This window comes from Gossypium hirsutum, chromosome A08 (assembly GCF_007990345.1).
Source record: "Gossypium hirsutum isolate 1008001.06 chromosome A08, Gossypium_hirsutum_v2.1, whole genome shotgun sequence".
Lineage (NCBI taxonomy): Eukaryota > Viridiplantae > Streptophyta > Magnoliopsida > Malvales > Malvaceae > Gossypium > Gossypium hirsutum.
Window position 1 is genome coordinate 122,566,185 of NC_053431.1, and position 12,267 is coordinate 122,578,451.

General features: G+C 34.4%; 1 protein-coding gene and 3 pseudogenes across 1 annotated transcript; all 4 read right to left on the reverse strand.

The window, feature by feature from the left end:
• Positions 1 to 162: 162 nt before the first annotated feature.
• LOC121205092 (cyclin-P4-1) lies at positions 163 to 935 on the reverse strand. The gene is made up of 3 exons (XM_041076022.1): positions 914 to 935; positions 556 to 643; positions 163 to 464 (listed from the first exon to the last, which is right to left on the reverse strand). Exons 1-3 carry the CDS (start codon positions 933 to 935, stop codon positions 203 to 205), a joined length of 372 nt encoding a protein of 123 aa, XP_040931956.1. The 3' UTR covers positions 163 to 202.
• A 1,499-nt stretch (positions 936 to 2,434) lies between these two features.
• On the reverse strand, positions 2,435 to 3,948 carry LOC121205093 (probable microtubule-binding protein TANGLED; annotated as a pseudogene).
• A 1,312-nt stretch (positions 3,949 to 5,260) lies between these two features.
• Positions 5,261 to 7,937, reverse strand: LOC121204715 (F-box protein At1g55000-like; annotated as a pseudogene).
• A 2,238-nt stretch (positions 7,938 to 10,175) lies between these two features.
• Positions 10,176 to 11,072, reverse strand: LOC121205094 (alpha-crystallin domain-containing protein 22.3-like; annotated as a pseudogene).
• Positions 11,073 to 12,267: the final 1,195 nt, after the last annotated feature.

Here is a 12,267-nt window from a genome sequence, read left to right on the forward strand (position 1 = left end):
AACTTTCTAAACATTCTTATTATATAAATAAATTAGATGAAATTACTAATTGCTTTTCAAATGGATCATTGTTATATAAATTGGATGTGGATGTAAATTAAATATTCTGATATTAAACGGTTTAGTATATGCCAAATCATCTCTAGCAGCAATTGGATTTGAACTTTGGGTCTTTGATTTGTTTAGGTTACCGTAGTTAACATTATAGGGCTCTGCCTCTATGAACGCCGGTGAGTCGGCGGCCTCGTCCGCTTTCATCTTTCTTCAAGCAATAGGCTTGAGTTTGCAGAGCAGTTTGGGTTTCCAGACCACCTTCCTGTTGGATCATAAGCCAATACTTGTTGAAGACCTCAGTCGTGACATTAAGTTGAAAATCCAAATCGAATAAAAACCTCATCTCCAATCTGTTCATTTCTTCTCTGCTAATTCCCCCCACTTTGGCGTAATACGCATTGTTATAATGCCTGCACACCCATCTAAATCATTGGGTAAACACAATTGAAGCTAAGACACGGTGGAACTAACATGTTGTATTTCAAAGTGAGATGTACTTACTGGTCATCCATAAACTTGCAGCTACCATGACATCGTAATAAGAGACGTGCACGCTGAGAAGTAAGGTAGCGTAATTCGTTGCAGGAATCTGTATATATATAAGAGCAACGACAAAGCAAGAATTGCTGCATTTACAGTACTTGAAGATGCGTTCGAACATACCTGTCTAAGGTTCAAGGAAGGTGCTCTTGAAACCATGGAATATGGTAATAACATCCTTAATTTTTCGATCCCGCCAAATAACTTTTCGTTCCCTCGTACCGATCTTTCAAGAACAGAAGATAGAAGAGATAGAACTTAGATACCAGGAAGCAATTACCAGACTGTTAATCCTAACCAGTATAAGGATTAGACTCACCAGCCTTGCCTTTAGCCATCATGTTTCCGTATGTTGTTCGGTGAGATTTGATTTTGTGTTTTTTTCAGCTTTGTTCTTTCTTGAAGGAGAGTCACAAAAGGAAATACTTATATTTGTTTTTGAAATAATTGCAAACTTATTCTAGTGGAATTTGGTTGCAATTATTCAGCTTTTGAATCATCCTTTATAGAGACTAGAAGCACAGGAACAGTTATTTTAGCATAACAGGAATATATCATGCAGCCAGAAAAACCAACAAAAAATTTGGTTTTAATCATTGGTTCATGCAATTACTTTAAAAATGATTTTTCATATTTTACATTAATCTCAACATTTGCATCTTTTTCTTAACTATTTTATAGTTTTAGCTCCTTCAAGTTGATTCCATTAAGGTGATTAAAAATCGATTACTTCAACTTTTTCAGCTAATCGTGAAATTATGATTCTATCACTTAAATTTTGTTTTTTCTAAGTATTTATTTCTATACGAATATGATATGAGTTATGATCTTTCGAAAAAAAAGAATTAAAAAAATAATATATATATTATATAGTAATTCCATTGAATAATAAGGTGATATTTTAAAGTCTTTTTGTGCATGGCAACATTGAAGATCTTGGTTATTGTAGACATATAGATGAGTGATTTCCTAATTCTATCTTGATTAATGATTTCTTTTAGCCCTAATGTTGCAACTTTTTGGTGGCCATATATTTTTCTTTTCTACCATTTGTATTGAGTAAGATCCCAATTCCCAAGAATGAAGGGATTTCTAATTCTAATCTTTAGATTAATATAATTTCCTTTTAGTCTCAATGTGGCAACCTTTTTGGTGGCCATATTCTTTTCTTTTTCATACACCATTTTATATGATGTAAGATCCCACATTCCTAAAAGAATAAAAGTGATTTCCCAATAAGTTCAATCTTTATATTAATTAGAATTTCCTTTTAGTCCTCAAATGTTGGGAAGGTTATATTCTTTTCTTTTTCATACCTATCTTCCTTGGACTCTTCATTTTCTTTCAGTATCCATGTTTAACACTCGTGTCCTACACATGGATATAGAGATTGATTCTCTAGAAAATTAGAAAAATCTAATATACCACTTGTACTTGAGTTTGGTAACTTTGTTTCGTACACCATTTTGTCTAATCATATTTTGTTGTACTGATAGAACAATAATGATGAATTTTGTGATTGACAGATATAGAATAGTTCAGCTTTGTTTATTCTCAGTCCAATGAAACAAAGAATCAGACTCTATACTAGGGACATTGAGATTCACAACCTTTTTACATCAAACAATAATTGAGATTCACAACCATGTAAGAAAATCAACTATGGACATTGAGATCAACCAATGAACAAATGTAATTGGCAAGTCAACTATAGACATTGTGGAAAGCCAAAGATGATCAAAGCTCAACTATTGACCTTGTAAACCGAAGAAAGTTCATGACTTAAACTCGGCTAGTTGATGACCGGCGGACATTAGAGCTGAACGCTGTTTCAGTCCACTCATGGGTGCATCACTTTCTCGCAACTTATCCTGCTCTTCAACGGAGACATCAATCTGTTGGCTAATCGGGAAGGTGAAACGACCTACGTAGCTTGGAAGCAGCTGACACTTTTGGTGACTTTGCTCGTGTTCGTTGATCTTGTGGGAGATAGAGAACCACAGGTAGGCTCTTGATCTTGACTTGAAACTTGGAAGCTGATGGAGGAGACTTGATCAAGAATTATGTGGAGTTTGTCTATTTCTTGCAATCATTGGGGACCTTGTCTTGAAAACTCTGTTGCTGTGAAGTGGGAGCTGAACTGAACAAAGGGTTTGGGAATAAAACAGTTTTTTTAGCCCACGGCCTATTCCTTGATGACACCTTATTGGCCATATGTTTACTGTTTTCCTTATCAAATTCCCTGATTTTTGGAGGAGAAACCTGAAGTTGATCCTGGAACGAGCCCTTTGAAGAGACGGAGAGTCGGATTCAGTTCGAATTAGTTGCAGTTTGTTCTGTTTCTCCCTCTTTCTTCTGGCTCTGAGCTCGGTATTTTCGGGCTGTGTTCTTTGCTTCCTGTGTTCAGTCAATGGAGTTTTAGGATCCTCAGAAGTATTCTTGGTTTTGTTATCAACAGCTGCTAGGGTCTGTCTTGCAAATTGATTTGCTTGAAGTATTTCACCCACTGTTTCCCCTACTAACATTGCTGGCAATGACATTCTCCTCCATTCACCTGCATCAAAAAGGTTGGATAAATCCAATTATTTGCCATCTTAGCTTGCTCAACGAAGTTGAACTTTGAAAAAGATCATTTCATCAAAAAATAGCTTATAAAGGAAAGCTAGTCTAATTGGGTTTAGGGTATATATGTATCTAAGCCACACCAAGTGCAAGAGAGTACATAGGTAGAAAATGGATTCTAAAAGCTACTTGTAGTGGATATATATAGGAAATTCAAAATGAATGATAAATTCAAGAACAAGCTCAAAGAGGAAACTAGACAAATAAAAATAAAAGAAAAAAAGGGATATACCTGCAGGGCTGAACTCCCAACTGGTGATTTCTTGGAGTAAAGTTCTAATCCTTCAAATTGAAAACATCCAAATTAGTATCAAACAAAAAGATTGAACCTTTGACACAGTTGAAGACAACCAAAATTTGATCTTACCTCAAGGACTCTTGTTTGCATCTGAGACTAGTCCTCATATAACCCCTAGTACTTCTTGGACTTAAACTCACCCCTGATATAACGTTAGACCCTCCTGCAACTGTTAACTGCAACTCTGCAATCTTGCCATACATTTCTCCACTTCAAAATCCAATAATAATTAAAAAAAAAACCCCATAAGTCCAAAAAAAAACACTTTATTTTTCTCATGATTGATTAGAAAATGAAGTGCCCAAATTTACCTTCTTTACAGTTTCTCTGAGTAGGACAGGATTAAGAGGAGCCACCACAAATTTCCTTTGTTTTGGTGGGGTTCTAGCAACCATTATTGCCAGAATGGAAAGAACTTCAGCGGCCAAATTAGAAAAATGGAGGGTCGAAGTGGCCAGTGGGTTGTTTGTTGGGTTTTGGCTCCTCCTACGCTCCTCTCCCCTTTCTTTGTTGCTCTAAATTAAATACCCATGGAGGAGAGTTAATCTCAACTATTGGGTTGGTTTCAGTTACTGTTTTTCCTCCTCCAAAACTCAAAAAGATTGCTATCTCTTTAGAGTTTATCAATTAGAGAATAAAAGTCAAAAAGTTTTGGTCTCGAGATATCATCAGTGCTGGCCGGCTGGGTAACGGAATTCTTTTTGCCTGCCCCCAACGTATATATGCCAACGGCTACTTGTATTTGATTTTTTTTCTTTTATTTGAAAAAATAAGGTATGCATTTATATGATTTGTGATCATTTCTAAATTGTAACACAATAATATTTCTATCATTTAGAATTACAAAAAAAAATTAATTTTTTATTATATATTAAATTAATTTTATGCATGGGTTAATTATAGTATATTAATTTTTTATTTTTTAAAAAATTCATTTTAACAATATTATAAAATATACTATATACCATACAATATTGGTATTTATCATTGTTTAAAATTTTTAAAATTGTATAGATAATTTCTTATAAATTCTGTAAAAAAATTTAAAACTTTAGACATATGTTTATAAACAATTATTACTTATTTAAAAATTAGAATAAGTAATTTTTTATTCTAATTATAAGCTCTAACAATATTTTGTGTATTGTTAATCCAATGTGAATGATAACAGATTAGTCTAAAAAGGAAAGGTAAGTCTATATTAGTACATGCATAATTTTGGGTTTATCTTTGTTCACTTGTGTTCTTTGATTAATGTATCAAAAATAATAATGAATAAACAAACCATACCCACCATTTCATTCAAGCTTCTTGGCAAATTTCACAATTAAGTAACCCACGATTTCGACTTTAATCCAACATCACAACTTCTCTGCATCTCCCACTTCCCCAAGATCAGTTTGAATTCCAGTTTGTCATTTTTGAAACCATCCAACCGGGAAAAAAACGAGTCGTTGGGTCAGTTTAAGCATAACTTCAGTTCGGTTTGAGTTCAAGAAAAAGAAGTCGGCTGATCGTTTTGGTTTTCTAGACCGAACCGATTGATTGTTACAGATAAAAGCCTATAAACTAGCTGTATTAAGGAAATAACTGTTTAAACGAAGGCAATTCTAAATTAATGTGCTACTAAAAGTAAAGGCTACTATGCAGGAAGGCCAATCGCGCGAATGATAGGTCAAACTTGTACGGATCGGACTTGGATGAAGATTTACAATGGCTTAACATTAACAATTAACACACACTTCCTTTGGACATGAAATCAATTTACAGACAAACGTATACTACAGAAACATCAGGTACTTGCTTTGTTCTTAGTACAAACAAAGACGACATTAACACTTGACATTATGTTTCATCTTTATAACTTCAGTAAATGCTAAAGAAGGAATTTAATTTATTACCGGCTTCAAATTCATGGCCCCTTTCCGTCCATCAATTCAACATGCATTTCCAACTAGGCCAACCCTGTCTGCCTCTCCCACCTGAGGTCCGAAGAGAATTGAGAGAGTGCAGCTCGAGGATCACCATTTGAAATGGACAAATAGTATTGAGCAGTTCCATCATCAACATGCATGCTTCTCTTAAGGAGTCAATCACCCTTCTCTTGCCCCGATCGGAGGTCACTCTATCAACAATGTTCCAGGCTTACTCTCAGGCTTGCCATCAAGATACAGCACTGCCACTTCACGCTTTGCGTAGGTGTCCAACTCTATATAACATGTTCCATTTATAAGAATGTCTGGATTGCTTACAGGGATCAATAGCCTCTCTCTGGAATAAATCCCATGGTCACTCATCATGTTATTCAGGCGCTTTATGTCCGTAACCTACAAATACAAACAAATTATATATTTAAAACAGCAATTCACTTAATATGGAGCTGAAGACAAAGTTAATGTTGGTACACTAAAAGAAACATTTACAACAGAAAGGGGAATTGGAAACCCTGAAGGAAAACTCCATGTAGAGAAACCATAATGCTAACCCTTGAAGCAGAAAATTTACAGTTGCATCTCTCACTTCGCTGTTAGTTTTATCTATGCACGCATCAAAGGTTAAACAGAAAGAATCAAATATTAAAAGGGATCAGAAAGTAATAAATCTTCTACGACATTTGAACTGAATATAGGAGAATGCTATTCTTGTGATTATTAGTAGAATATAATAAATTATATTATTGCATTCTAGACACACAGTAAGTGAAATAATAGACTTCATTTAATCTTGTTGCTTTATGTTCAAATTGCATTCCATAAGTACAGATCTGGTTCGTGAATAGATATGCTGTGAGAAAGAGCTGCCTATTTTCAGAATCTATTGCAGAAGCTGCAGGACTCAAGTTAGAATCATTACTAATGAAGTAATTAAAGCAAATGATGCAGGAGGGTAAGTCCTTGAAATAAGAAGGTGATCTTAAAAGCTTATATGAACAACCATCAGATGATTTCTGGGACTATGTTACTTTCAGCATCCTTCTACCTTTGACACTTAAGCTCTGGATCCCAGAGGAGGGAGGCAATAACCAAAGATCTTATCATTTTTGGCAAGGCTTGGAAGCAGGGATATTACTTTATGGTCCTCCAGGTGGCAAATCCACCATGATAGCTTCCATGGCTAATCTTTTAGGCTATGACATCTATGATCTTGAGTTGACAAAACAAAAAAACAACATAAGAGCTGGGGGACACTTTAATTAATACAGAAGGTAAATCTATCATTCTTGTTGCTGACATAGACTGATCACTTGATTGTACAAGATGCAGGTTAAAGGCAAGACAACAATAGGGCTAATCCAATGTGAAAAAAAATCTAAGATGAAGAGGAAAGACTACTGGTGAAAGCAAAGATTACATAATCTGGTTATCCATATTGTGTCGATGGAACTGGTTTTCTTGTGAAGGAGAAAGGATAGATGTGCACATTATCATATTGCTGCTTTGAAGCATTCAAAGTCAAAATGTTAAGAGTACTAAAAAAATCAATAAAAGGTTTGCAACAGAAAAGGGAATTGGAATTCCTACAGATTAATTCCATGAAATGGCTGTTGCATCTCTCATTTCACCAAAACACCAAATACTAATCAGTGATAAAGTTATTTGAGCTATCTTTGTAACCAAGACCAAAAACTCTCAAGTCCTCAACCAAAAATAACACAAATCAAACCCTGTCTTTCCTATCCCTTTGCCTTAAGGCTACGCCTTCCTAATCTTCATCTCCATCCAAGTCTTAATTCCCATTAGCAGCATAACACACAAGTTGCAAATGTATACATGAAAAACATTGACATTCAAACAAGTTAATTATAATATACTGTTCATGTCAGTAAAATGCAATTCAACTCTTACCTTTAGTATTATCAATTCAATTTAAATAGAAGACAATCTTACTATTCAGAAAACAAAAGATTGACCAAAAAAGATTCATAAATTCCCCATTTTTTACCTGATTCAAGTTTACCCTTTAGTACAAATTCAGCAAAAAAAAAAAAAAGAAAGAAAAAATCCCAAGCAAATCCCTTAATTTCTCGTCAAATAAAAAAATACCCATATTTTGGTTTACCTGAGAAGAGTACTTAACGGCAAGACTAGCAACAGTCTCCCCTCTCAAAATCCGATGGGAAATAGCGACTTCCCAATCCCATTATCTCTCCAGAAACTTCTCGAACTGGGCTTCCCCATCACATCGAGAAGCTTCCAAGGAGCCTTGAATGTCTCCACAACCATATTGTCATCGGAAGCGACGGCGTTCCAGGTCTTGCATACGCAGCTGGCACGTGCCAAATCCGCGAGAGAAGCTTCTCGAAAATGAGCCGGAGAGTGTCCCGACACGTGAGAGCTGCGAAATGGGAGTTCATCGGGGAGATGGTGGCAGTTGAATCGATAAGGATGGGATTGGAGGAGAAGGAATCAGGGGGCTGGTGAGGGTTGATTCGTCATCGTTTTCATCGCAGCAACAACTCATTTTGCACACAGAGAAAATCAAATTTCTGCCTTTTTTTCCCTTATATTAGCTAACTGTCAACCAATCATTTGAATCGGTCTATATATCCGGGTCATAAACCCACTCATTTGCGAACCAAAAAGTCTTGGCCATTGAATCAGCCCGTTAAATCTTCTTTGGGCTTAATTGAAGTGAATATTCATTTGCTTGATTTTCAAATTTTAATTGATATAAAACTCTAATCACAATTTTTTCTTTTTCCCAAATTTACAAGCAGATAATACAGCAGCAATAACCTATAAGCTAAAATTCATGCGTAACGGTGGCACATGGTGACACTTAAAAACCTATATGATAAATTTTTAATCTCGATATTTAGAACCCAAGATTATTACTTTAACAATTGTGCCGAAACCAAGAATCATAATTAAACATTCGATCCAATGATTGCTTCCATTTTTTTTACCCATATTCATTAGGGTTGGAGATTTTAAAAATTCTAAAAATCAAACTACGAAATAAAAAGTGTTGGTTTGTTGTATTGCTCTTGCGTACGGACTTAAGCAGGATATTAATATATTTTAAGCATAATAATTTATTTGGCTTTTTAACTTTATAAAAATATTATTTTAGCCCTCCATTAAATTTTCGTCTCTTTTATCTCTTGAACTTACATTATTTGTCAAATTACCTTAAAATGAATGAAAAAATTCACGTATGTTAACATTGCTGATGCTACATACATGTGTATGTTACGTTAGCAATTAATTTATTTTTAAAAAGATTAAATAATATTATTTTTAAATAACTTTTAAATTTTTTAAATAATTTTCATAATGTTTTCAAATATTAATTAATTAATTAGTATTTAAATATTAGAGAACTTGGGTCGAGGCCTCTGGTTCTAACGAGGCTCAGCCTCTGTCTAAGCCATCGACTTAGTTGGGTGAGTAAAGTCCAAGGGTTGTATTGGCCTAAGTCATGGAAGCAGCCAGCATTAATGCGTCTCTATAAATGACAAATAGGAGTATCTAATAGTATATTCCTTCAAATCTCTTGGTTTTACAAGATTACTATGTCCCCCAGCTTTAATCTCTCTACAAATATACCTGAATAGACTTTGTATTTTACAGCCATGTTGATACACAATAAGAGAGATGATGACGGTGGTTAATTGTGGTTCACATGATATGTCGAGAGTTTTGGAGGATAGTTCCAAGAGTTAAAAGAAAATGATTAGAAGGTTCTTCTGGTACTTAATCTAGCAGAGTTTAGATATGAAAATGATGTCTTAGGAGAATACGATGAATGAAAAAAAAAGGCTTATATGCTGTGAAGGGTTCTTTAAGATAAGTATCCTCTTGGAGAAAGCAATTAGTTAAGTCATGATGAATCTTTAATATGTAAATTTGGATGTGATTGGATGATTTGTTGTCTTGTTAATGGCTTATCATATGAGAGTGATGTGACTTTTCACTCATCCATGTGTTATACATGCGTGAGACTACTATTGATTAAAGAAATAACCTAAACTTTATAAGTATAGCGATTTACATCGTCTCACAAAAGAATCCATTTAAATTAAGTGGTTTTTCAATTATGAGCTTGACGAGCTCCTTTTTTTTTATTAGGGCCATTGACTTGGGCAAAGTTATTCCAAAAAACAATTGTAAGTTATAAGTGATATTCGTAGAGACAAATTTAGATTTGGCAATAAATACAATATAATAGTTTGATTTTTGGATACTTGAAAATTTTCTTATTCAATAATAGTATCAAAGTTATTTAAAGATCTATGTTCATGGAGGTATCAAGTTCAATCTTTTCTCAAATAGAATCAACAAAATGACATTTGAAAAAAGAGATAATGCTTCTTCTTTTTTTTATAACGTTTCACATCAAATTGATTTATCTATTGTCACGATATGTTTTCAATTTTTGCCTAAATTTTTTTTATATACTTTTATTTGTATTTGATTCATATTTGAATACGAGACATATATAAACAAAAAGCTCATCTTTTAAAAGTAAAAATTTTTTATTATTCACTAAGAATTTTTTTCCCTTTATTATTTCTCTTTGTTTTTACTCTCTTTATTATTTATTGCATAACCCATATTAAATTTTAGTATTATTGTTTAAATTTGAACCTGAATCAAATATTGTTATTTGTTATGGTTCAGATCACTAAATCAAATATCAGTTTATTTAACAAAGAGAGTGAAAAAAAGGGGGAAATAACATGGAAAAGGAGAAGATAAAAGTTTAAACACCAAGTTCATCTTATGATTACTACTGAGTTGGATGCAAGGAAAAGAAATGAAAAGTAAATAAAGGGCAGTCACTGGTTTTCTAACATTTCCCAATTACATCTTCTTCACAATGGCTTCAAGAAATCCGCAAGCCAAATGACTCTTCACTTCTTGGTTATTGACCGGACCAGGTAGCTGGAATGAGACGGTGAAGGGTCCCGGTGGGCCTAGATTTTGTGTCAGCATACGAAAGACTCCAGATTCGTTGGATACTATCTGTTCCCCGTAGTCAGTATACCCTGTATTGTAACCTTACCATCTGCTCTAATCACACAATTGAATTCTCCTGCACTCGTAAACTCAGATTCTCATTTTTCATCCCACCAAAATAGAGATAAAAAAATAGATAGAATCGTGAATATGATGATTCAAACTTTTTCTAACAGAGAATTCAATTTAAATGAATATCACAACTAGATTAGCTTCAATCATAAATCCTGGAATAGAGATTTAATGGCATGAACCATTTGCCATAGCCCTTCCCTCTCTTAATCAAAGAGATGAGGTTTAGCAATCATGAGGAGAGTGATTGATCTTAAACACTATAGGAACTTACTTTTATCCATGGATACCCCAGGAAGGGAAACACGGAAATAGTATGAATCCTTCAATTCACCAATTTCCACTTTTCCAATAAGTGGTCCCATTGATCCAGTGGCTGCAGCACCAGTTAGTGCAACTCCATTGTTGGTAGCATCTATCATTTCATTCAACACTTCCCTGGTTGATTGTGAAGGCAAAAATATCATAGCTGGACTGTTTTTTCCACAGCCTCTGCATTCTCTTCGGTTGGTGAAGAAAGCATATCACCAGGATTAGTTGGCATATCACCTGGATTAGTTGGACCCATGTGATCAGGCACATAAGTTTCACCTGTTGTCCTTCCAGACCTGCCAGAAGACATATAGACTGTCATGTTTGTTTTTGAAGAAAATAGAAATAGAACTTGTCTTGTTTAATAATCCATTTGAAAGAACATATAGGGAATCTTATGGAAATAGAACATGGAGAAAAACACACCATAGATATCAGTTATTTAAGACAGACAGGAAATCCTCACTCACAAGAATCAAATTTCTCAAACAACACTGAAAACAAATATTGAAAGCCAGCGACAGGGTTAAAGAAAAAATCTCAAACTAGACATATAAAGAAAGCATGCATCAAATCACCCATAACATACCGAAACAAAAGAAAAAAACACATTTGAAGTAGTTTTTCGCAAACCTTGGAAACTCATTGTTGAGACCAAGGGTTGTCAAGTTTTCAAAAAAATCATTTCCTCCTTCACCACTGCTCACACCCTGAGAATTCATTGGCAGGAAAGTATGTTTTCTTAAAGGATGCTTCTTAAACTTAGTGTAGGTTATGGCTGAACCTTACAACCGCGGCTTATATAATGTCACTGCCTTAAAGCAAGACCACTTTCCAAATGCACTCATTTATTATTCCCCTTAGAAATATTAATAAGTCCTTCATTACCTTGGATTTTTTTCCTTTTACAGCAAATTTCTCAGATTCCCTATTTAATAGCATATATAAACTTCCAAGTAATACAGCTGTTTAGTTGCTCTTATCAAAACCAGGAAGATATGTGCGTTACGTGCGTGTAACACAAACATAAAAGAATGAATGAAGTTAGTTGAATTTGTAAGTTTTCGATCAGGACGCATCTACTAACTAGTGTAACATTACACATTCACACAAAGTGCAGCCATATTTGGCTTTCGCAAATGGATAACACGTGCATAACATGCATGTGATTCCCTAATTTTCAATTGGCTCTTCAAATGGACAACAAGTGCACAGCATGCACGCAATTTATAATTTTCAAGGAACTCTTCAAATAGTTAACACAGGCATAGCATAGCTTTCCTAATAGAAGCTTACTTATGCTACCATAAATAAAAGAGCTCTTCAACCACACAATCAATGATTCACATCCATCATTCTAAGACACTCTCTATTATGCATTAGATGTTTAGTTGGGAGAATGGTGAA

Excerpts from the sequence above, each read along its gene's own strand:
- LOC121205092 (XM_041076022.1), bottom strand. The coding sequence starts at position 935 with ATGATGGCTAAAGGCAAGGCTG. Across the intron at positions 644-913 it reads GATGGCTAAAGGCAAGGCTG|ATTCCTGCAACGAATTACGC; the intron begins GTGAGTCTAATC and ends ATATATATACAG. Across the intron at positions 465-555 it reads TGCAAGTTTATGGATGACCA|GCATTATAACAATGCGTATT; the intron begins GTAAGTACATCT and ends ATGGGTGTGCAG.